The sequence below is a fragment of the Sinocyclocheilus rhinocerous genome, unplaced genomic scaffold (assembly GCF_001515625.1).
Source record: "Sinocyclocheilus rhinocerous isolate Xijiao unplaced genomic scaffold, SAMN03320098_v1.1 scaffold1022, whole genome shotgun sequence".
In the NCBI taxonomy this organism is placed as follows: domain Eukaryota; kingdom Metazoa; phylum Chordata; class Actinopteri; order Cypriniformes; family Cyprinidae; genus Sinocyclocheilus; species Sinocyclocheilus rhinocerous.
In genome coordinates this window covers 531,794-556,864 of record NW_015656677.1, presented here as the reverse complement: position 1 = coordinate 556,864, position 25,071 = coordinate 531,794, and the positions used below count along the sequence as shown (strand labels likewise).

The following is a 25,071-nucleotide window of genomic DNA, read 5'->3' as shown; positions in this document are numbered from 1 at the left end:
TTGACTAAAACTAGACTAAAATACTTTAGATTTTCTTTGACTAAAACTAGACTAAAAAGTTGAGACTTTTAGTCGACTAAAACTTGACTAAAACTAAATAGGATAAGGTTGACTAAATATGATAAAAATCTAAAAAGGACATTTAACAAGGGACTAAGACTAAGACTAAAATTGAAAATAGCTGACAAAATTAACACTAGTGGAAAGTAAGAAATGAAGGGCCCTGTCAATTAAAAAAAAAATTTAAATTACATATTTTTTTACATTTTTTATTAAATTTATTAAAACATTCTGTAAATAATTTAATATAATCAATATGCCAGTGTACCTTAATTTGAAAAAAAAAAAAACATTAATCAAATTTATCATATCGAGGTATACAGATACATGCATCCATTTGAGCTTGCAAACTGAATTGCAAATGTATAGCCTATTTATAATCATTGTATGTTTATAAAATGTAATATGCTTTACGGTATAATCTCCCTATATTTCCCCATGCCTTGATTAAAATATGAAAGTAGAAGTTAAAAGTTGTATTGCATTATGAGATGTATTTTGTAATATTTCCTTCCTAATGAAACTTAATGTCATGATTTTTATTTTCTTTTTTTCATTCAAGTTGCAACAACAATGCCAGCTAAATATCAACGTTTTTATTTTGTTTTTGTTTTTTTAATTATTATGTATATTTAGGATACATAAATGAGCAGCTTGCACATTCTACTATACATTTTTATAAATGATAAATATATGCTTTCAATGATAAATATATAATTTTTGGATGAACGAATTATTTTCCTAAATGTGTAGAGTCAAACATGCTCATTTACCTATAAATGGATTTCATTTTTTATTTTATTTTAATTGATTTATTTTTATTATTTTTAAAAAGGTTTTAATTGAGTTTTATTAGCATCATGTTGTCTAAATCCTGTCGGTATGTAGTTATTTTTACTGCATCTAAACAACAATCAGAAATTTCCTATCTTGTTACCATTTGTTGTCCCCTTAGTAAGACCCTTTGTTTGTATTTATTTATTTATTTGATTTGATTTGATTTCACTTTAAATACTGTAGAACTTTTAGATGACTGATGTTTCATTTCCGGATGAACTCATCATTTTTCGAAAGGTCCACAGGGTCAGCCATGCTTGAAAAAATAGCTGAAGAAATAGCCATAAATGGTTATGCATAACATCACATTTCTCACAATTCTAAAGTCTTTAACAAGAAAAGGATCAGGATATGAGCACTGCCAGATGGTGAATGGTCAGTTTGTTTTAATTGACGAAAGCACAGGTGGCATTCAGGAGCTTGAGACACACCTGTGTACCTGCAAAGATGCTGAACGTCAGATTATCTGCATCACAGACAGGATGTTCAAACCTCATACGCAATCATATATGTGGTCATTCGACATGTACTGCCATTTTGCTGCAAGCTTGATGGAAAATTTGATTAATTTGACACATTTATGACCATATCCTTCTTGATAAATTCATATGGATGTCTACAAAGCCACTCAGGACACTTAAGACTAGTTATTTACACGAGACCATTAGTCTTCATCTCATTCTCCATATCAGCTGCTAAATGGTTTATTAATCATGTATTGTATATTTATTTAGCAGGTTTTAGTATGATAAGGATTTACTAATCCTCATCATACATGTATACAGGAGTTGTAAATTATTCACACCCTGCTGTAAATATAATGTTCATTACATAAATTTTATTAAACGTCTCATCAAACATCATTTAGAGAGGCAGAGGAACTGCCGCCCTCACACACACACACACACACACACACACACACACACATGCCATCACTGGACTTTCGTAATAGCATGTTGACTTTTTTTCTGTCACATACACCACAGAAAGCTGGCAGACCCTCCCTGCAGGGTGGGGAGGGAAAGGTGAATGAGAAATGATATAAAAGAGGGTATGAAAACAAATCCAACAGTACTGAAGCTCTACCTGTAGACCTCTCTCACCTCCCACCATGGAGTGGAGAACATCTACAGTCTGCATACTGCTTCTGGCACTTACCGGCATTCAGGTTGATTCAAAGACAGGTAAGAGTTAACTTTCAGTCAAAAATGTCCTACTTGAAATGGTTCTTGAGGGGTTTCATCTGTCTTTTTTATTTTATTTTATTTTTAAAAACAGTTTTAAATTTTTTTTTTATTATTAGCATGATATTTCTCTGACTGTATGATTTTTAAATTTTTTAAAATCACATCTGTCTAAATCCTGTCCTTAATAATATAATTATTTTATATTAACAACCAGAAATTACTTATATTGTATTTGGTGTCCCCTTAATAAGACACCTTTTTATTTTATTTTATTTTATTTTATTAGTTAAGTTTAGTTCAATCAGTATACAATTTGGAAGCTTTTATATTTAAGATTAAATATATGAAATGTTAAGTGTGTTAGAATTTGAATGTACATAAGTTAAGTAAAAAAAATTTTTTTTAAATTAAATTACATTTTTTTAAAATCAATATATGTTTCTTGAGGATATATACAACCAGAAATTACTTCTATTGTCACAATTTGGCATCCCCTCAATAAGACACCTTTTTATTTTATTTTATTTTAAGTTCAATCAGTATACAATTTGGAAGCTTTTATATTTAAAATTCAATATATGACATTTTAAGTGCATTAGAATTTGAGTATGTACATCCGTTATTAAGTATAACAAATCATTTTAAATTCACAGCTTTTTTTATCATTATATGTTTCTTTAGGATTGTAACCTTGACCATGGCAATGTTGATGCAAAGTTGAATTTCAAAGATGATTTTATCTTGTCAAATAGCTTGATGTTGTGGTTGAAAACAGCATTGGTGTCAGCATCTGGAAAGAAAGAAAAAACAGGAACCAACCAGCTGTTGACAGTTGTGAAGAGCATAGTTTCATCACCTGAACCTGATACTATCAGTGCCATTGATTACTTACCTTAGAAGTTACTAAATATTTTCAGTTGTGTCAAAAAGTGACAAAGTTCATTTACTTCCCTTCATGATGACTTGAAGTTCAGCTTGATCAACTTTCCATACATTTGTGGATTGACAAATGTAAAAGGGACCAAATGCAGGAATTATCTGAGAATGCCTGAATTTTAATTGAGTTTGCAAACATAATTGTAATTAAAATTTAAGGACACATAATTCAAATGTAAATGCATTGAAATAACTGCTGTCAGCATAGATTTGATGTTTTACATACATATATTATTTCAGCGATCAACACTTGAAAAGCAACTTAAAGAAATTTGTATTTAATAAATTATATTTTACTTTATGGGCTGTGGTAGAAGAACAAAAATTCCCAAAATGCTCTAAAATTTTTTCAAAAACAAAACTTTTCATATTTCTTTGTTTTCTCCCATTTTTTGCAGTCTATCCCAGTAACCATGTCAACAACATCTGTAGCATGTGGGGAAACTTCCACTTCAAGACGTTCGATGGAGACGTGTATCAGTTCCCAGGCATGTGCGAGTATAACCTGGTGTCTGACTGCCAAAGCCTCATTCGTATCTCTTCTATATTCCATGGTTTTGCATGCTCTGATCACATAACATTACTACTGACATAAAGTCCAAATGGCCACAAATATTAAGTCAAATGATCTAACAGTACATTTTTGTGTGGTCCTTTGTTAGGTGGAACTAGACTCCAAATATTCCAGTCGGACTTGTGGACTGTGTGGTGATTTCAATGGTGTTCCAGTTTATAGTGAGTTCATTGAATCTGGTAAGTCACTTTTACAGCCTGATTTCTTACTTTTCTCTACATAGTGATTATTTGACCAATTATGAACAGTATAAATGATTATGCCTAATGGATTCCGAATTTGATGAATCTCCAAGAGTTTTAAGAATAGCCAAGATCAAGTGTCTGTCTTATTTATTACAGGACGGAGGGTTGGCTATGCTGAGTTTGGTAATAAGCACAGAGTTCCCAACCCAACACATGTCTGCGAAGATCCTTTTGAAAACGACGATGAGCAAAATGTGGTGGACAAATGTGAAAAATTTGTAAGTTACAGAAGAAAGCTGATCATTCCAGATTAAATTGTTAGTTACAACAGCAACTCGGAATTCTAGTATTGTTACTTAATATGGACCTTCAAGATGTTCCATGTCCTTTTCACAACAGTGGGCAGATTGTGCAGACCTTTTGGAGGATGAAAAGTGGTCTTCTTGTAGCTGGGTTTTGAACACAGAGCCATATATCAAGGCCTGTACGAACGATATTTGCTCGAGCCAACCTGAAGATGAAGACACCAGCATCTCTGCGCTCTGTGCGACTTTGTCTGAATATTCACGTCAGTGCTCTCATGCTGGAGGAACTCCACCGTCCTGGAGGACAGCAAACTTCTGTGGTAAGAAATGCCTTGATAATTCTGGTGAAAATGATAGGATTCTTCTCTCTTGAGCTGTTCCTTTGTTTTTATATCTTATTAATAGCAGTTGTAAAGACTCTGTGTGTCTTGTATTCCTATGCAGCCGTGAAGTGCCCCTACAATATGGTACATTCTGAAAGTGGCTCCCCCTGTATGGACACATGCTTGCACAAAGACACAAATGCACTGTGTGAGGAACACAACAGTGATGGATGCTTTTGCCCGCCAGGTCAGTACCACTATTTATATAATATAAACCAAATTAATATAAACTACTGTTCAAAAGTCTGGGGTCGGTAAGAATTTTTTAAAGGAATCTTTTATTCAGCAAGGATGCATTACATTGATCAAAAGTTATAGTAAAGACTTATAAGGATAGATTTTGAATGTTACAAAAGATTTCTATTTCTATTTTTGAAGAGTAAGCAGCACAACTGTTTTCAGCATTAATGATAACGATAAGACATTTTCTTCTGAAGGATCATGTGACACTGTAGACTGGAGTAACGGCTGCTGAAAATTCATATTTGCCCCACAAAAAAAATAAAAATAAAAAATAATATACTTGATGATGTGGTTGGAAACAGCATTGGTATCAGCATCTGGAAAGAAAAAGAAAAAAGAACCAACTAGCTGATGACTGTTGTGAAGATCATAGTTTCATCACCTGACCCTGATGCTATCAGTGCCATTGATGACTTGCCTTAGAAGTTACAAAATATTTTCAGTTGTGAAAAAGTGACAAAGTTGATTTACTTCCCTTCATGGTGACTTGAAGTTCAACTTGATCAGCTTTGCATAAATTTGTGGATTGACTGTTTTAGTACAAATGTAAAAGTGACCAAATCAGGAATTATCTGAGAATGTCATTTGAATTACTGAATTTTAATTGAGTTTGCAAACATAATTGTAATTAAAATTTAAGGACACATAATTCAAATGTAAATGCATTGAAATAACTGCTGTCAGCATAGATTTGATGTTTTACATACATATATTATTTCAGCGATCAACACTTGAAAAGCAACTTAAAGAAATTTGTATTTAATAAATTATATTTTACTTTATGGGCTGTGGTAGAAGAACAAAAATTCCCAAAATGCTCTAAAATTTTTTCAAAAACAAAACTTTTCATATTTCTTTGTTTTCTCCCATTTTTTGCAGTCTATCCCAGTAACCATGTCAACAACATCTGTAGCATGTGGGGAAACTTCCACTTCAAGACGTTCGATGGAGACGTGTATCAGTTCCCAGGCATGTGCGAGTATAACCTGGTGTCTGACTGCCAAAGCCTCATTCGCCAGTTCTCAGTTCACGTGAAGAGAACAGAACACAGCACTGGCCCAAACATCAGCAGGGTGTCGATTACCATCAATGACATTGGCGTTGAACTGACCGAGAAACAGGTCGTAGTCAATGGAGAAAAGTACGATTCTGGGGAACCCAACCAACTGTTAAAGGCTTAAAAATGTATTCTGTTTGGTCAATCTTTCATTTGAATCTTTTCTCTTGTTCAGAGTAACGCTGCCCGTGCATGTCGCAGGGATCCTTGTGGAAGAGAACTCAATTTACATCAGACTCTATTCCAAAATGGGCATCACTGTCATGTGGAACAAAGAGGATGCCGTTATGGTGAGTTTATAGGCTAGTCTGCCTCATCATGAGCTCAAAACAACTCTTATGAAAGTACATCTTTAACCAGGGCTGCCAACTCTCAAGAATCAAAAGATATGATTCATGCAATTCACACTTTTCTCACACTCTCATGCCACACCGCCATTTTCCCACGCAGTGAAAACCACCCTAAGTTGAAAATGTAATATATCGGTGAAGCAGATTTGGTAAACTCTCCAGTACATATTTGTGTTTACGCTCTGGACAACATCAAAAGTTTCTATTTTCAACTTGTTTTTTGTAGCATTAAGCAAAGTAGCCAATCACATACATATCTGTTGATTCTTGAGCACCTCTGATTGGCCATTCCATTCAAATGAGTAAGAATTCACTCACGGCTAAACGCCAGATTTTGACTGTTTTTTTCACTGTAACATGGTATAAATTAGAGGTTCATTGGTTATAAAGGAACTTTGTGAGATTGCGATGAACTGAAGTAAGTGACACCTTTTTAGTGATTATAAAGGAAGCGCTATTTGCGCACTTTATAGGCTAAATATAATCTGTTTAGAATTTGAATAATAGGTTTTTTTTGTGCTGCTAAGGGCCATATACCCTGTACAAGCAGTACAATTTCGGGAGTGACACATACATTCCCCATCCCTCACATAAATGCGGGATTCATTTTCAAAAGGGAGAAAAATATAATTTGTCAAAATAGATTAAGCAATGTAAATGCAGACTAATGGATTAATAGAAAAATTATTTTTTAAATGCACTTGCAATTATTTATAAAAGTAATGAGTAGTAAATCTTCCAATTCTCTCACTGTACATTGCTATTCTTGTTGTTGTAAAAAGTTAGGCCTAATAGTTTTGCAGATGACATCTCAAACACGGGCTGCATCCCAGCAGAAAAGTGTCAGTGCAAGCATGACCGCGTCTACAGCACAGGAGAGATCCTACGCGAAGATGAGGAAGAATGGTAAGAAAACACATTTCACTCAGTTCTCCTCATATTCCTAATATCCATATGTATGGCGCATTTTTTTTTATCCTAGTGCATTTTGTGTCCTTTCATGTATTTTACTACTCATATACAAGAAAAATATGTCTATTCATCAATATTACTGTTAACTGCATATTCATGACAATATGCTAAATTATGATGACACTGGATGAATAGGAAAAATGGCAGTTTCATAAATATATAAAAATATCAGAACTGTGATTTACCATGTTGGCATCTGAAGCTCATTGTTTTCCACGTCTGTTTGTAATTGTATTATTTAACTCAGCATATGTAAGGAGGGAAACTGGATCTGTACAAGTATTCCCGGCCCTGGCCTGTGCTCAGTAGAAGAAGGATCTCACTTTACCACCTTTGACGGGAAAGAATTCACTTTCCATGGAGACTGCAACTATGTGCTCTCAAAAGTATGTGTGTTTTAGTTGCTAACTACACCTTATTTAATTGCTAAGACATGTTGGGATTTATGGTTGTATCCATGCTTTATGAATATGTGAAATTCTTAATAAATGTCAACTTCTGCATTTGTTTTTGTAGGACTGTAAGGAGTCTAAGTTCATCATATTGGGTCTGATTGTTCCATGTTTTACTCATCAAACTGACACCTGTTTAAAGTCTGTTGTGGTGCTGTTTGACAACGATATGAAAAATGTGAGTACACCTCTCTACTTCCACAATCTTGCATATTTGGCTTTTATAGCAAACAGGTCTTTTTGACAGTCTGAGTGAGTAATGAGATGTACATGTTACAGTGCTGTTCAAAAGTTTAAGGTCAGTGAAATGTTTCAAATGTTTATGCTTACCAAGGCTGCATTTATTTGATTGAAAATACCGTCAAAACAGCAATATTGTTAAGCAACTGTTTTCTATTGTAATATATTTGAACGTAATATATTCCTGTGATTACAATGTATGATTTTTCAATCTTCAGTGTCATGTGATTCTTCAGATATCATTCTAACATGTTGATTTGGTGCTGCAGAAACATTTCTTATCATTAATGTTGAAAACAATTGTGCTGCTTAAACAGTTTCAAGATTGCTTGAGGAATAGAAATAAAACAGCAGACTTTACTGTTATTTTTATTCAACGTAATGTGTCCTTGGTTAATAATAATAGTATTTTTTTTTTTTATTATTATTGAAAAGCAGTGTAGCTTGTGAAAAATAAAACGGTGATCTTTCTTCTTCAGCCTCTGATTATTAAAGCTGACGGGACGGTGCAACACAATGCAGAAATTTCACTTCCTTACATGACAGGTGAGGGAGAAGAAGCTTTTTATTTCTTTTCTGTGTTTTAGAGCCCATGTGCTAAAATATATATATATATGAAGTGTTTTTCAAGCTCTTCGACTCTTTTTCTCTCAGCTGGCTTCACGGTGTTCATGCCGTCATCGTTTCACATCATGCTTCAGACCACCTTTGGGCTGCAGGTGCAGGTACAGCTGGTGCCTCTTATGCAGGTGTACATCACCGTGGACCAAAGCTTCCAGGGCAAGACTTGTGGTGAGACCTCGGTCTTAAAAAGCACGAAAAAACATCTGAATTATAAAGTGAATCCATCATGAAAACCAATGTTGTGGCATTTGTTTGTTTCTGCAGGTCTTTGTGGAAATTTTAACAAAGTGCTGTCAGATGATCTGAAGACCCCTCAGGGAGTGGTGGAGGGTACAGCGGTTTCCTTTGCAAACGCCTGGAAGGCGCAGTCCAACTGCCCCGACCGTACTGAGAGACTGGACGACCCCTGTTCCTACAGCAGTGACAGCGGTGAGAGACTTTTTGCTTCCAAAGTCAATGTGGCGAAGTCAGACCGGTTTGTTTTTAATTCTGTATTCGTCTTGTTTTATACATATACCAAAGTGTTTATAAGTGGATAGGATAGTAATAGATTTGGAAGCACTCAAGAGCACTAGTGGGTGTTCACGTATGACTGAATATAACCACATCAACAGGTGTCAGTATTCTTCCAATACAGTTGCATCAGCCAGTATTTCCACATAAAATTACGTGGTGCCCATGTTTAATACTATATCTGTTTTGTTCTTAAGTAGGAGTTTTAATTAAATTCCCATATTTTATGATGCTTTTAGAGCACTTTGCTGAGCACTGGTGTTCCAAGATGAAGGACAAGGAGAGCCTCTTTGCCAAATGTCACACCACTGTCAATCCAGACAGCTACTACAAAGTATGATCTTAAACAGTAGCGGATTATATACAGACAAGCAGTATTTTTTAAGCTTTTGCAACTAAGCAACCCAGTGTTCATTTAATATTATTTATATTGTATTATAGTATATAGTAATACGTTTTATGCTTACATGTTGCGTTTTAGTAATTGCATGTGCTTTTGTTTTTTAAATATTTCTATTTAGCTTTAAATCTAGGACTTTAAAAGTTTAATTCAATTTATCCCAGCTTCCACAACATGCAGTGACACAACATGTCTATGTATTTTTTAGAGATGCAAATACTCCAGCTGTACCTGTGAGAAGAGTGAGGACTGTCTGTGTACCGTGTTCTCCGCGTACGCCCGGGCCTGTGCAGCTAAAGGAATAATCCTCCAAGGCTGGAGAGACATTGTGTGCAGTAAGATGGCTGAAAATGATTGATTCTGTAGATGGATTGATGACTGGACAATTTCAGTGAACAAAACATCAAAAGTTTGTTTTTGAAACGGGGCCTTGAACCTTTAGAATTAAATTCAAATGTATTTAATATTAAATTTTTATAATACAGAGAATAGTGCAAAGGAAAAAAATGTATACTGCAAGGAATGTGAGATTATGCATAAAGCATAATGAGAGTAAACTTTAAAAGTCAGGACTAGGCCTTAGTTAAATTAAGATACTTTTACAAAAATGCCTTAGAAGAAAACATTACAGGTGTGCATCTTGACACAGAACAATGACACGGACATATTTTAAGATATGTCAGAGCAAGATATTTTCAGTTGAGACAGCTTAAACATGCATTTTAGTCTGGGACTAGCTTAAGCCTTGTCTGTGAAACCGGGGGCCTGCGTTGTAAATATTTTCCAGGTAATATACATTTTAATTCAGTGTTAATGAAGTTGATGCCAACTTCATATCTTTATAATATAATGCTTACCATTTTTCACACACTATGTAAGTATATAAAACTATATAGCTGCCTTTATATTTTAGGAAGGGCATCCTTTACAAGAGGGATCATCATATTTGGGTGTCTCCAAAAACTTGAAAATCCCTTATCTAACCTAGAAGATTAGAAGAATGCTTATGTCATTTTGCTACATGCATCTTTAAGACACAATCCCTTTCAAACTGATCCCCACAGAGAAATATACAGAGAATTGCCCGGCCTCGCAGAACTACTCCTATGAGCTGCAGAACTGTCAGCGTACCTGTCTGTCTCTCGCCTCTGAGCGCCAAAGCTGCAGCGTTGACTTTGTGCCCGTTGACGGATGCGCATGTCCAGAGGGACTCTACCAGGATGAGAATGGACTGTGTGTACCTATGGAAAAATGTCCATGTCACCACAACGGACAGAAAATTCATTCCGGCAAGTCTGTCACCATTAGGGATGAACACTGGTAAGTGAATGATAATATACTGTGGGTATTAGTGGAGTAGTTATACAAGAAAGGTAAAAACTATGAATTTAATATACAATTTGATCTTATTTCTCTGTCCAGTGTTTGCATGAATGGAAAACTTCACTGTCGTTCCTGGAAAACCAAAATTCTGGGTATGAAAAGTTATCTACTACATATGTTAAATAAGTTTGTTTTCAGTTTATATAGACTACTATCATTAGTACTAGGCTATCATGGCATCTGTAACCAAGGCATTATAAAGTTATCTAGTCAAATGTGATGTTGAAATTAACTGGCTAACCAAGGTTTTAATAACCAACAAACAGTGAACAATAAATAGTGGTTGATTAATATGGATTTTTTAATGGCCAGTGCTGATATGTTAGAGAACAAGGTGGCAGAAGGCAAATATAAATGATGCTGCACAAGTTAACTTTTAACTTTTATCACAATTGTTAATTTTTTTTACAATTGCTCGATGTCTGTCGTTAACAGTTTTTGAATATGGTTTCTGATATTACAAGTACATGAATGATGCAGCGTCTGATATCTTTGGCAGGATGTTCCTCTCCGAAGGTTTTCTTCAACTGCAGTACAGCAGCCCCAGATGAACATGGATTGGAGTGTGCAAAGACTTGTCTGCAACAGGAAGTTGACTGTGTGAGTCTATAGATTCTAAGATCTCTTCTCTCTTTTTCTTTCCCAAAGTCTATCACTTGATTTTGCTGATGGTGTTATTTGTGTGGATAACAGCATTTTGCTTGTACATAATGTTTTCTTCCCTTCTTTCCAGTTCTCACTGGACTGTCAGTCTGGCTGCCAGTGTCCTTTTGGTCTATTGGATGATGGGAGAGGACATTGTGTTAAACCAGACTACTGCTCGTGTAAACATAGTGGACTGGATTACGCACCAGGAGCTGAGATAAGCATAGACTGCAATCAATGGTCTGTAAAACTGGTGTTATTTTAGTATACTATTGTAGTTTTTAATGATATTTTGTATTTACTTTTTTTTTTGTTCAGTTAATGTTTATTTTATTTCAAGTAATGAAAATATTTTTAAATTGTTTACATTTATTTTTTGTTTACAGTATTAATCCAGTGTAGAACAACAGCCATTACCATTGCCACAATAAAGTAACATTATCATAAAACCCCTAAGTAATGAGGAAATACAACCTGGCCTTTAATGATCTATAGTATAATACTGTAGAACCACACAAGATTTGAGTCTCCCTCTATATTTACAGCACTTGCCAACGGGGAAAATGGAAATGTACACATTATAAGTGTCCAGGCATATGCGCCATTTACGGCAGTGGACGTTATATAACTTTTGATCAGCAAAAATTCAGCTTTAGGGGAGATTGCAGTTATATTGCTGCTCAGGTATGTGCATCTGGTCAGAGGCTTTATTTAAAAAAATTACAAATAAAGCTCTGCCTTCAGGAGGCAACACAGTACGTTCTCTTGTTTTGCAGAACAAGTGTGGAAATAAAACTGGCAACTTTCGTGTGATCACTGAGAATATGCCTTGTGGAACAACAGGAACCACATGTTCAAAGGCTGTCAAAATACTTTTGGGGGTAAGGCCACAGGCGTAGCATGCTATGCAGTTTTATGTTTGGCAAAATATTCAGTACTATGTGGTACATTCAGAGAAAAATAAAACGTTTTTAGCTGTTCAGCATGTTAAAGTTGTTACGTGTAGTATAAGACAATAATAGTGTACAATTTTGTTCATTTTAAAGGCCAATGAAGGATTTCCTCCCCTCATTCTCTTCAACATTTGAAAGCAATACAGAATCAATGTCTGTCATTGGATTCTATAGTTGTTTTACGATGTTTGCGACCGTTTTTTGTTTACTTCTCTCTCACACAGAGGACTTTGCTGCAGCTTGTTGATGGAAATGTAAAGGCCACTGATATTGCAAGGGGTCCAAAGATCGAGTACACTGAGAAAATCATTGGGATGTACCTTGTCATTGATGCTAACATTGGACTGACAGTTTTGTGGGACCGCAAAACCACCGTCCGCATCATTCTGCAACCTCAGCTCATGGTGAGTTGGAGCCATGACTCATGATCTTCAATTTTTTATGTTTTGAACTTACGCTTCCAAACAATTGGCAACAGTCCCTGAATTTGATTTATTTGTAGCGCAACATCTGTGCTTTATTGTTTTTTGACAGGGAGACGTTTGTGGTCTGTGTGGAAATTTCAATGAAAATGGAAAAGATGACTTTACCACTCAGGGAAATTTGCCAACTTCAAATATCCTGGAGTTTGTGGACAGCTGGAAAGGAAGCATATGTCCGGATGCAAAACCAGACTACGACCCATGCCTTGAGACCCCCAATCGAGAGACATGGGCAAAAATACAATGTAGCATCATCAAGGATATCAATGGTCCATTCAAAGTCTGCCATAACAAGGTACAGCTGCAAAGGCTTCTGAGTAAATAAATGGAGTTCCCTATAATGTGGTGGTTGCCGTGATTTTGCCAAGGAAGACATGTTCCTGGATCAACATCTTTTGTTGATCCAGGATCAACATTACTGTCCAAAAATATAGACTAAACCCAATCCCTACCCCTAAACCTAACCCTACCCATAATTTATTCCTAAAATCAAGGGCGTAGAAGCACCTAACCCTGATCGTAAGCCTAACACAGATATTTCCTGAAAAGCTATCCCTCAATTCTGATTGGTTAATTGGAATGTTGTTCCAGGATCAACAAGGATGTTGATCCAGGAACATGTTGTACTTGGTGAAATCACGGTCATCATAATGTGGTATACAAGAATCATACATATTTTTAAGGATGGAAATGCATGTTCCCACAGGTGGAACCAATCCCTTATTATGAGAACTGTGTGAAGGACTCGTGTGCATGTGACACAGGTGGAGATTGTGAGTGCTTCTGTACAGCTGTGGCAGCTTATGCTCAAGCCTGCAATGAGGCAGATGTTTGTGTGAACTGGAGAACACCTGAGATCTGCCGTAAGCATCTTTAACTCTAGTGCACATCTTAATCTGTAATCTTTTAATGTGATTATTGCAGATTCTGAATTTTCAGCTACTGTGTTTTCACAAAAAAGATAATGTGAATAAATTGATTGCCTGATCATTGCTTGAAGTGATTTCTTTCTTTTAACAATGTACTGCAGTTTTATTGAATTTCATTTAGTTCAACTGTACACATTCATACTTCTGTCCATGTTTCTCTGTCAGCTGTGTACTGTGACTTCTACAATAATGGAACAGAAGAGTGCATATGGCATTACAATCCTTGTCATACACCTTTCTACAAAACCTGTCTCAACCTTAATGGTACTCACAGTAATAACAGTTTACCCCTTCTGGAAGGTGAGTTGACATCTGGTGCACGCTAGTTTGCATTTTTCAAGACCGATTATGTACACTGGATATTTCTGGACCATTTATTTAGTGATAAACTGGGATTAGAAATGGTTCAAGGAACGAAAACCATTAATGAACAACATTTTTGGTGGAAAGTAATAGAAGACATATTTGTTTTGTTGTAATTATACCAATATTGATCTTTATCTCTTATACCTCTCTTTCTTAAGCACTTTCTAATTCCAAAATTACCCCACAATCTATAGGGAAAGACAATATTTGTACGTTAAGCATTTATTCTTGCATAAAGCCTGGTTTATATGTGACACATCCATGTGAGCACAAAGGTGCGCGCGGCAAAAATTATGTCATCGTGGTGTGGGAGGTCGTGCATGTTGAGTGTGCTAGACCCCATTTTGCGTGGCATTGTGCACGGCATTTTTTGTAACCTTGTGCTTGCGGCTCCGCTTCCAAAGATGCACAACTTCAAGCCGACTCTGGCCAAGGTGGCATATCTTTACTGGCATCTTTATGAATCGGAAGAAGCTTGATGTGGTGTTGAAACTCCATCAGGTGCTTTTTGAGTCTTTGAGGGACAAAATACGTAGAATTTATTGCAAACAGTATCTAGGGAATATTGTAAACAAGGCACAGCGAAGCAATCTTGATCGGCCCCGATACCGATCCGTGAGAGAGGCTCAGGACTTCCCTATTAACTACAGGACTGCTTAGAAATGTTCATAAACCTTCAAATTTCTAATAAAGTGATCTAGTGCAATGTAATTTTGTTATTAACAATAAAGTATGTCATTAATGGGTTAGTTCACCCAAAAATTTAAATTTGCATGTGATTTACTCACCCTCGAGGCATCCTAGGTGTATATGACTTTCTTCTTTCAGACGAATCCAATCGGAGTTATATTAAAAATTGTCCTGGCTCTTCCAAGCGTTATCATTGCAGTGGGCAAGTGTTTCTGTTCAACAGTCCAGAGGAGCCAGGACAATTTTTAATAAAACTCCGATTGGATTCGTCTGAAAGAAGAAAGTCATATACACCTAGGATAGCTCGAGGGTGAGTAAATCACAGGAAAATTTTCATCTTTGGGTGAACTAACCCTTTAAGTAAAATTATTAAACTAAATATAATTAAAATAATAGAACTTGTATAATAATTCAACTAATAGCAATCTCTCTTGCCAGTAATTCACAAAACCATTTGTGATCATGACTCACCAGTTAAGAACTGATGATGTATGTGTAACTATATTTATTTATTTATTTATGCAGGATGTTATCCAAAATGTCCAGAGGATAAGCCTATTTTTGATGAGCAAAATCAGATCTGTGTGGAGACATGTATACCGCCACCAGAGTCAGAGTCTACTACAACACCAGAACCTACCACATCATCTACTCCTACACCGACAACTACTACAATGTCTACTACAACAACACCAGAACCTACCACATCATCTACTCCTACACCGACAACTACTACAATGCCTACTACAACACCAGAACCTACCACATCATCTACCCCCACACCGGCAACTACCACTAAGTCTACTACAACACTGGAATCTACCACATCATCTACCTCTACAACAACAACTATCACATTTACTTCAACATCAACTACGCCTACACCATGTATATGTATATGTTTGTGGTCTGACTGGTTTAATGAATATCATCCTGATGTAGGAGGGCATGACTTGGAGACTTATGAAAACATTAGAGAAAGTGGAAAAGAGATCTGTGAACAGCCAGTAGATATCGAATGTAGGGCTGTGGGCCAACCTGACATGAGCTTTGATGATTATATTCAGGAATCAAATCAAGTTGCCCAGTGCAATGTTTCATATGGATTGGTGTGTAAGAAAGAACAACAGAATGCCCGCCCTTAAACAACAACAAAGTCTACTACAACAACACCAGAACCTACCACATCTTCTACTCCTACAACAACAACAACAACAACAACCAAGTCTACTACAACAACACCAGAACCTACCACATCATCTACCCCTACACCGACAACTACCACAAAGTCTACTACAACACCAGAACCTACCACATCATCTACTCCTACACCGACAACAACAACAACAACAACAAAGTCTACTACAACAACACCAGAACCTACCACATCATCTACTCCTACACCGACAACAACAACAACAACAACAAAGTCTACTACAACAACACCAGAACTTACCACAACATCACCAGAACCTACCACATCATCTACCCCAACACCGACAACTACAACAAAGTCTACTACAACAACACCAGAACCCACAACGTCAGCTACCCCTACAACGACAGCTACCACAAAGCCTACTACAACAACAACAGCATTTACATCTACATTGTTGGTTTCCAGTACTACACCTACCCCTACACCTACTCCTACACCAACTCTACCTTGCGAATGTCCAGAATGGGCCAAAAATGTACTATTTAATATACTTTCTTTTAATTTTTGTTTCAAGGGGTCATGAAATGCAGTTTCAGATTTTTATATTGTTTCTTGAGGTTAGTTTATAAAGATTTTTTACATCAGAGGTCCAATATTTGTAAAAATGATAATTTTCCATCCACATTTTCACTCTCTGTGAAAACCACTCAATGTCAAGGGGCGACCTCTTGCAGAAACTGACGTAAATGCACACTGTTTTGATTGGCTAAATCTATTGCACCATATCCATGTCCTGCTTTACAGCATGTCATGTATTTTGATACTTGAGATGGCAAGCACTGTGATAAGGACATAAATGTTTGAGCCAGAGTCATATACCAAGGCAGTCAAAATTTATACAACGCAACCACAACATGTATCACTGTTGTGATTGATGAACAGACATAACCTCCATGATTACATACAATTACATATGATGTACGTTAAGAGGCGGGTCGAGGACATCACGATTCTCCCGTTTTCAGAAGGGTAGAAAAGAATAATTCATATTTTAAACTGGGCAGTTAGTTTTGAGTTCTGAAACTTATTACTGTAGAGGAACCTCTTATATGTGTTAATATCAAGAACATTTTGATTCTCCATGTCATGACCCCTTCATGTAGCGTAATTTTTTTTCTACTGGAGGAATGTACTTTTATAAGTATCCATGTTGTCATTTAAATATTCCAAAGAAAATAACATACACTACATTGTAATTTTACATGTATCAGTCTTTCTAATTCTAGTACTTTTCTCATTATCACCAGTTCAGTGGGATCTTCTACCTTTGTCACTGCTATATGGCGAGGTGCACAGAAGACTGCATCATAGAAGTTATCCCATTGGAATGCCCTCCACTGCAGAACATCACCTGTGAAAATGGCAAAGACCCAGTGCTTGTCTACGATGAGTATCACTGCTGCCAATATTATGCATGTGACTGTGAGTAAACTGGTATTCACAATCTTTATATTTGATTCCGTAATTATTTAAATTAATAGCAATGATGTCCTGTCAAGCCCAATATGCTTTGTATTCAGTGCTTGAATTTTGAATATGTTCCTTCAAAATTACTATAATTGAACATTTTAACTGAAAACAATGCAGTCATGATCTGTGATTTCCTTGCATCTCATTGAGTCTCTTTGCTTTGATGTGGCGCAAGAAAATAAAATAGTCTCTGTCACAGGTTAAATGACAAAGTGGTTATGATGACATTTTCAATTCTTCAAATGTCAATTGTTATTTTCAACAATCAATGCACATAGGATCAGATTTACTAAACAGGTCAAATTAACATTAGACCGCAATCCCATAAAAGCACAAATGGGAGTGGAAAGTTGTGACTGATCTACTGCACAAATTAAAGAACACAGAAGCAGCCAGCTCATTTCCATACTGACAATGCAATATAGGAACAGGAACACAAAATAAAAAAAAGTATGTGGCTTGGTAATCGATATATTCAGATAACATTGTCATTCCAAATAAATTAACACAAGTGGAGAAAATTCTCACTTCTACCATGAGCTCTGTCTTCTCTGTGGCCTCCTCCTATCAGCAACTATCGCAGCCATGTCAAGCACAAAATGGATTAAGATGTGTTTTTTTTTAGCATTAAATAATGGCACAAATACCAGTAATTTGACTACCGCAAACCTTAGTAAATCATGCATGATTCATTTAAATACTCTTCTCTGAGAAATTTTGCATCTGAGAGGAAAACTCCTACAAATGCGCATGCAATAAGATCAGCCGCAAAAATTACTGTCCACACCTTTCATTGCTTATTTTTCACTGTATGTCATTAGTAAAAAAGCAGATTTACTAACAGCTTGTTCCAGGCAAACCCTCTTTTTGCAGTTAAAAAAGAGGGTTTGCCTGGAACAAGCTGTAAGTAAATCTGGCCCTTAGTGTTTACCAAAGTCAAGTAGCTTGTTCAGTTCAAATAAGTGAATGCTGTTTTTTGTTTTTTTGTTCACCCTCTCCTAATCATAGGCGTTTGTGAAGGCTGGGGTGACCCGCATTACCGCACATTTGATGGACACTTTTACAGTTATCAAGGAAACTGCACTTATGTATTAATGGAGGAAATCAGTCCTCGATTCAATTTGAAGATCGACATCGAAAGTGTCTACTGTGACCCTGTTGAGCATGTATCCTGTCCCAGATCTATAATTGTGTCTTACAACAATCTAGTCATAACACTCATAAATCACAATCTCATAGGAGGTGCAGACCTAGAGGTGAGACTTTCTAGATTTGGAATGAGTAACATGTTTTGTCTGCTTTACTAAGTATCCTAAAATTCTCCTGTCATAACAGGCTTTTGAGAACAACAAAAAGATACCACTACCATATACTCGTAATGGTGTGAGAGTTGTAAACTCAGGCCTAAACTTGATTCTGACTATTCCACTGCGGGGTGCTAATATAACATTTGGAGCCACAGGCTTTGAAGTCAGTCTGTCATACCATTTTTTTGGAAACAACACACAAGGTCACTGTGGTAAGTCAGTCACTCCCCATATTTTGTGTGGATGGTATATGAGGGATTTGTTTTTATGCATTGCCCATCTAAATTACTCCAAATTAATTCTCACTAAGGTACATGCAACAACAACCAGGCTGATGACTGCATGATCCCTGGAGGGATCTTGGTGGACGACTGTGCAGTGATGGCAGATTACTGGCCAGCCAGTGAAATTTGCACTCCAACTGCAAAAACTACATCTAAGCCTTGCCCAGTTAATCCTGACTGCGACCTCCTCAAAAGCGAGTGAGTGGGTTCTGTATGGTGGTTTTATTATACATTTCAATATACGGAGCTTCCAAAGTGATATGTACTACCTCTGTCTTTCTCAGCTTGTTCAAAGCATGCCATTCCCATCAGTCCCCCGAAAACTTCTTTTTAGCATGTGAATATGACAGTTGTCATATGAGCAACCCTGCCGTGGTGTGTACCAGTCTGCAGGCTTACGCGAGGTCTTGCTCTCAATTAGGGATCTGCATACACTGGAGGAACTACACTAACCTTTGCAGTAAGTTGCATTTTATTAATTTTATATCATACTGTTTCTTTAGGTTTTTCCACAACCCTTAACTTTGATCTCAGACTTTTGGAAGTTTAGAGATTATTGTGTGTAAGTGTTGTGTTTGTCTTTTCTTCCCCAGATATTGAATGTCCAGCAGATAAAGTCTTCAATCCTTGTGGTCCAGCTGAGCCACCAACCTGTGCTGATATGTATGCCAATTTATCCAAATTGTTTAAGAATTTAGATATTTGTGAATATGAAAGTTTACTGCTTTAGTATTGTAAACTGAGGGATGGGAATATGACAGGGAATAAAATAGTATTATTATGCAGATGTTTATTGGAATGAATCTCAGGTGATATGTATGTAATAAAAAAAGGTAAATACTTTGCAGACCTGGAGAGAACACAATTAAAGTGCCCACAGAGGGCTGCTTCTGTCCTGAGGGCTCATTGCTCTTCAACAAGGAGTCAGGAGCCTGTGTGAACAAATGCGGTGAGAAGCCTTCGAGTCAAGTTTATGTGCATGCTTATTGAGATGTACAAAAAAATCCTGCATGTCTTAGCTGCTTTTCAAGAACATATCTGTCTTATTTTTGTTTTTAGGATGCCTGGATGCCTCTGGAACACCACGTGAGGTATGGCGGTATTTAACAGTTTTAATTTAGCTGTTTACTCTATACTAGAATTTCAATTTCAAGGTCATTCCAAAACGTTTACCTGAATTCTCTTGATATTTTGTGACAGTTCGATGAAGTTTTTGTGTACAACTGTGAGGAGTGTATCTGTGACAAGGCCAGCAAATCTGTAAACTGTCCAAACTCCAAGAAGTGTCCTGATGTGAACCCTGCGAGCTGCACTGAGCCTGGCTTTGTGCTGGTCAATGCCACTGATCCTTCAGACCCATGCTGCAGCAAACAAGTTTGCAGTAAGTTTATGTATTTTTTTTTGTGTTTTTTTCAAGAGTACAGTTTTTTTGGTTTGGGTTCACATCTTTCTTTTGATTTGTGTGATGTAGATTGTGATGTCAACATGTGCCCACCTATGGATACAAAGTGTGCAGTCGGATATGCACCAGTCCTGGAAGTGCCTGATGGAAAATGCTGTCCAGTAATCAAATGCGGTATTGCTATTATTCACACTTCAGTTCATTTTTGTGACATTTGTATGCTTATTTTTGTCTCAGATGGTGTCTGTAATATCATTCTGTATAGTTTTATGTTTTGTTGTTTGCCACCTCAGAGCCAAAGAAAGTGTGCGTCCACAAAAATGTGGAGTATGAGGTAACTAAAATGACTGTAATAATACTTAAAAAAAACATTTCAGATTTTTTAAATATAATAATTAAGCTTTACATGCTCATCTCTTTCCCATCACTTCCCCCAGCCTGGTACCGACATCAATGTTGTTGACTGTCAGGAATGCAGCTGTACGTGGGACATGGATCCTAAAACGCAGTTCTTCCAGATCAAATGTGAATTTGTGCAGTGCAATAAGAAATGTGATCCTGTAAGTGGCATGACAAGCTTCTGATCAGCTTGTCTCAGGACTGAGTATAATTACATTGACTTCATTTGATGTTTATTTTTCACAGGGTTATGAATATGATGATACGAACTTTGACGACTGCTGTGGAAAGTGTGTGCAAACTCACTGCATTGTCAATGTCAATGGCGTCGATCATATATTGAAGGTAAAGTCAAATGTAAAAGGTTCAGTTGCCTTGAGGTGTGGAATATTCAGGTCAAATGGAACTTAAAGGAATAGATGTTCAAAAGTTAAATTAAGTATAAATGTAAAAAATGTAGTCTACCCACCCACCAATATTTTCTTTCTTTGAACACAAAATGAAACTGTTCATGTTGCTTTTTTTCCCCATACAAGGGAAGTGGATTGTCATCATCGAGGACAGAAAAGCATAATTAAAATACTAGTACTACAGTAAAGTTTTCTGAATTTGTGTGAGGAAAAGACCCAACTTTAAGCCATTATTCCTCAAAAATCTCATTCCTCCTAACAAACCTAACATTTTAGCAGTGAATTTGACCTTGTTCTCTATTTGTTCGTAGGAAGGAGAGACTTTGCCCTCTGCAAATCAGGGCTGTGATAGAATCACGTGTACTAAAGTTAATGGACAGTTCATCACCAACAAATACACAGTCCAGTGTCCTCCTTTCAACATTTCCAACTGCCAGCCTGTCAGTACTTCATGTATCATACAAACACACATTTACATGTTAGACTGACTGATCATGGTGATTAAATCACATTGATGACATTCTGCCTTTGTGATTCGCTCTACAGGGCACTGTCCAGCTGTCATCTGATGGCTGCTGCAAAGTTTGTGAGTGTTTTTAAAAAGAAAACAATGTGAATTTTGGTTGATTTATATGTCTATGTGTGTTCAATTGTCTGTGTTTGAAGGTTCGGACCAAATGAAGGGATGTCAAGTACAGACCGTTCTCGATTACATAAATCACAACGACTGTCAGTCAGAGAAGAGAATGGACCTGACATTTTGTGGTGGAGACTGTGCTAGTTTTAGCAGGTGAGTAGACACAGACTCTGTTATGTCATAATTGGCATCCTAACTTAAACAGACACTCATAAGTGACCAGTTTGAAATGGTTTACATGTGTTTTTCTCTCTTTCTCACATTTGTAGGTACACTGAACCTGGATTGTCCTCTTGTACCTGTTGCCAGGTCACTCGCGCAAGCAATCGCACAGTGAATCTTAGTTGCATAAATGGAGACATAGTGGCCTACGCGTACATCCATGTTGAGGAGTGCGCCTGTAGCAGAACTAACTGTTATAAAGCGGGAGTGGGCCACACACTCATTGAAGACAGCCAAAGAAAACGCAGTTTAGGACTTCCGTGAGCAGCAGCAGTAAATCATCCACACGAAGTCACTGAAATATGAATTCTGTGAAAAACCTTGTTTGGAAATTAATTTAAATTGCACATGCTTTGTTTAACATTTCTAAAACTTGATCTATAGGTCTCTTTTTTTCTTTTCTTAAAAATGCGTACTATTTTGCTTGTGTTTGAAATTAAAAGCAATAAAAAGCATCTTAAACCTAAACGCATTCATATTGAGTCTTTTATTTATTTTATAAAATTGTATTTATTCATATTTTGTTTATGATCACATATTTGTATATACATATATAATATTATTTACACCATTTGGCCATAACCTTGTAGATCATGGCCAAATGGTGTAGATCATGGCGCTAGTGACACAATCTACTTTTTGAGCTACAGAAATGGTATAAAAGTGAATAACCAAACAATGTAGTCAGTAGGTTCAAATCATGTTTTACTAGCAGCGAAATTGCATGATACAATTAAATTGCTTAAAAAATGTTATGATCGTCAGAGCATGTAAAACTTTGAGATCACAAGCGTGTCCTAGCTGAAATTATCTAGTGCATCTAGTGTATGCTTTTATATTGCTGGTTTATGGACAGTCATGTGACAGTTTGTCCACTGTCATTGCATGACAGGTTTGCTCTTTCAGTAATAAAAACCATAATCTTCAGTTACTGACATCTCATGTAATATGATTTGTCAGCATGTTGACTTTGTTATCCTGTTTTTAAAAGAGCAGCTTTCACTATGAGAATGTCAGAATCCCTCCTAAACTTTAGCAGTACATTAAAGATCCTGTATTTCAAAAATATATGGATTAATCATGAAAAAAAAAAAGTAATATACCAGATCTGAAACTTGTACTGACAGGATGTCTAATGCATCCTACAAGAAAACAGAGCATTAATCAAGTATCAAAATCTCTTAACAAACATGAACAGGTTGTGTTTTGGGAGGTAGATCCCATAGGAAAGAAAAATCAAAAGTGAGATCTCTTTAACATCTCAAATGTTTCTCCTAGACAGAAATGAGGTTACTTTAAGATCGAATTGAGATTTTTGCTTGAGTCTCCTGCTTCTCAAACTTGTCTCCTGAGATAAAAACTCTAAGAATCTTACAATGGTCTCCTTTAAAGAGATCTCAACAACATCACACACTGTGTTTAGATTTTTTGCCTTTAGCTAAATAATCTTGGGGTCTCATATCTGTCTCCTGTAAAGCTTTAGAAGAGATCTCAACAATTTTACAAAGTGTGCATCAAGTGAGGTACTTGAAAGGCACTAAATAATTTGAGAAGCAGGAGACTCGAGCAAAAGTTTCCATTCAATCTTAAGGTAACCTCATTTCAGATCTCTTTTTTTTATTTTATTTTTTTTACTCAATGAGACATATAAGAGAATCAGCCCTTAGTATCCTGAGCGTAAAATAGCCTCTGTCAGAGCCATAGCCTTGTGGACAGCACATCGATGTGAAGGTACAACTGCACCTCAGACAGCATGGGTTTGAATCCCATCTAAAGGTACTTTCCTGCTCCTGTTCAGTTCTCACCTGTCCATTTGTTTCCTGTCTCTACTCCTACTGTCCTGCCCATTAAAGGTGAAAAACCCCATTGCAATCAAAAAAGCAACCCCTGAGCAGTGAGATGTTCTTACATTTTTATAATGGAGTCTTGCAAGAGATTACAGCAAGACAATAAAGAGATCTCCCATGTTTCTCACACATTTCTCTCCCATTGTCATTTTGGATTCCTTTCTTTCAGAATTTTCTCATGTCTCAGTTGTGTCTACTTTATTTCTCCTAAGGATTTTTAGAAGAAACATCTGAGACACTGTTGAGACTAAAATTAGAAATACATCAGAATCACAACTACATCTCCTGAGGTTAGAAAGAGCAACCACTGAGCAATAAAATATTACTATAATGGAGTCTTGATAGAGATTGCAGCAAGACAATAAAGAGATATTCTATGTTTCTTCCACCACATTCTCTGTTTTTACTCTTTTTTTCTCAAATGTTTCTCATGTCTCATTTGTGTCTAATTCCATTTCTCCTAAGGAATTTTAGGAGAAACATCTGAAATACTGTCGATACTAAAATGAGAGATATATAATTAATAATTTATGCATTTAGTAGAGGCTTTTATCCAAAGCAACTTACAGTGCACTCAGACTGTACATTTTTTACCATTATGTGCTCCCTCGGAATTGAACCCACAACCTTTTGTGCTGCTAACGCAATGCTCTATCACTGAGCCACAGGAACCAGAATGTATGAGAATCTCATCTAAGTCTCCTGAGCTTAGGAAAAGCAACCACTGAGCAATACATTTTTCCTATGGGATAATGTGTAAATTCACTTAATGTAATAATTGTAATGGCCATGTGATGTATCTACACTGTTAAGACTTTTTATCGTATTTTTGCGGTAAATTACTGGCAGCACTATTGCCAGTAAGTTACTGTAACTACCCCTTTACAGTAGCTTATCGCAAGTTCATTTTACAGTATAATGCCCTTACCGCAATCTCATTTTACAGTATGATGGCCTTACCGCAATTTAAATTTACAGTGAAATACCCTTACTGCAACTTAATTTTACAGTACTATATCCTTATATCCTTACTGTAACTTAGTTTTACAGTATAATAATATTACAGTAATTTTACTGTAATTTATTTTATAAAACCTTTGAATATTTT

At 36.3% G+C, this 25,071-nt stretch overlaps 2 protein-coding genes across 2 annotated transcripts; both read left to right on the top strand.

Annotated features, from left to right (window-relative positions):
- Window positions 1-3,571: 3,571 nt before the first annotated feature.
- LOC107720757 (mucin-2-like) lies at window positions 3,572-15,911 on the top strand. The gene is made up of 25 exons (XM_016528582.1): window positions 3,572-3,583; window positions 3,683-3,773; window positions 3,936-4,057; window positions 4,179-4,404; window positions 4,529-4,654; window positions 6,508-6,514; window positions 6,913-7,023; window positions 7,337-7,475; window positions 7,606-7,719; window positions 8,261-8,327; window positions 8,436-8,573; window positions 8,670-8,834; window positions 9,158-9,252; window positions 9,527-9,653; window positions 10,383-10,638; window positions 10,741-10,793; window positions 11,201-11,301; window positions 11,435-11,586; window positions 11,892-12,030; window positions 12,123-12,227; window positions 12,524-12,703; window positions 12,834-13,076; window positions 13,488-13,644; window positions 13,876-14,010; window positions 15,292-15,911. The coding sequence occupies exons 1-25, from the start codon at window positions 3,572-3,574 to the stop codon at window positions 15,909-15,911; spliced, it is 3,681 nt and encodes a 1,226-aa protein (XP_016384068.1).
- A 107-nt stretch (window positions 15,912-16,018) lies between these two features.
- LOC107720781 (intestinal mucin-like protein) lies at window positions 16,019-22,497 on the top strand. Its single transcript, XM_016528609.1, has 20 exons — window positions 16,019-16,054; window positions 16,124-16,222; window positions 16,406-16,460; window positions 17,233-17,407; window positions 18,464-18,711; window positions 18,791-18,974; window positions 19,073-19,244; window positions 19,331-19,506; window positions 19,640-19,709; window positions 19,895-19,995; window positions 20,106-20,137; window positions 20,247-20,427; window positions 20,518-20,622; window positions 20,742-20,782; window positions 20,886-21,008; window positions 21,094-21,192; window positions 21,569-21,697; window positions 21,804-21,843; window positions 21,924-22,047; window positions 22,164-22,497. Exons 4-20 carry the CDS (start codon window positions 17,266-17,268, stop codon window positions 22,378-22,380), a joined length of 2,184 nt encoding a protein of 727 aa, XP_016384095.1. The 5' UTR covers window positions 16,019-16,054; window positions 16,124-16,222; window positions 16,406-16,460; window positions 17,233-17,265; the 3' UTR covers window positions 22,381-22,497.
- Window positions 22,498-25,071: the final 2,574 nt, after the last annotated feature.

Coding starts and splice junctions, on each gene's coding strand:
- LOC107720757 (XM_016528582.1), top strand. Junction 9,654..10,382: donor CTGGAGAGACATTGTGTGCA/GTAAGATGGCTG, acceptor TGATCCCCACAG/AGAAATATACAGAGAATTGC. Junction 13,077..13,487: donor TCAAAGTCTGCCATAACAAG/GTACAGCTGCAA, acceptor ATGTTCCCACAG/GTGGAACCAATCCCTTATTA.
- LOC107720781 (XM_016528609.1), top strand. CDS start 17,266: ATGGCGAGGTGCACAGAAGACTGCATCATAGAAGTTATCCCATTGGAA. Junction 20,428..20,517: donor CTGCAGCAAACAAGTTTGCA/GTAAGTTTATGT, acceptor TGTGTGATGTAG/ATTGTGATGTCAACATGTGC. Junction 21,698..21,803: donor ACATTTCCAACTGCCAGCCT/GTCAGTACTTCA, acceptor TTCGCTCTACAG/GGCACTGTCCAGCTGTCATC.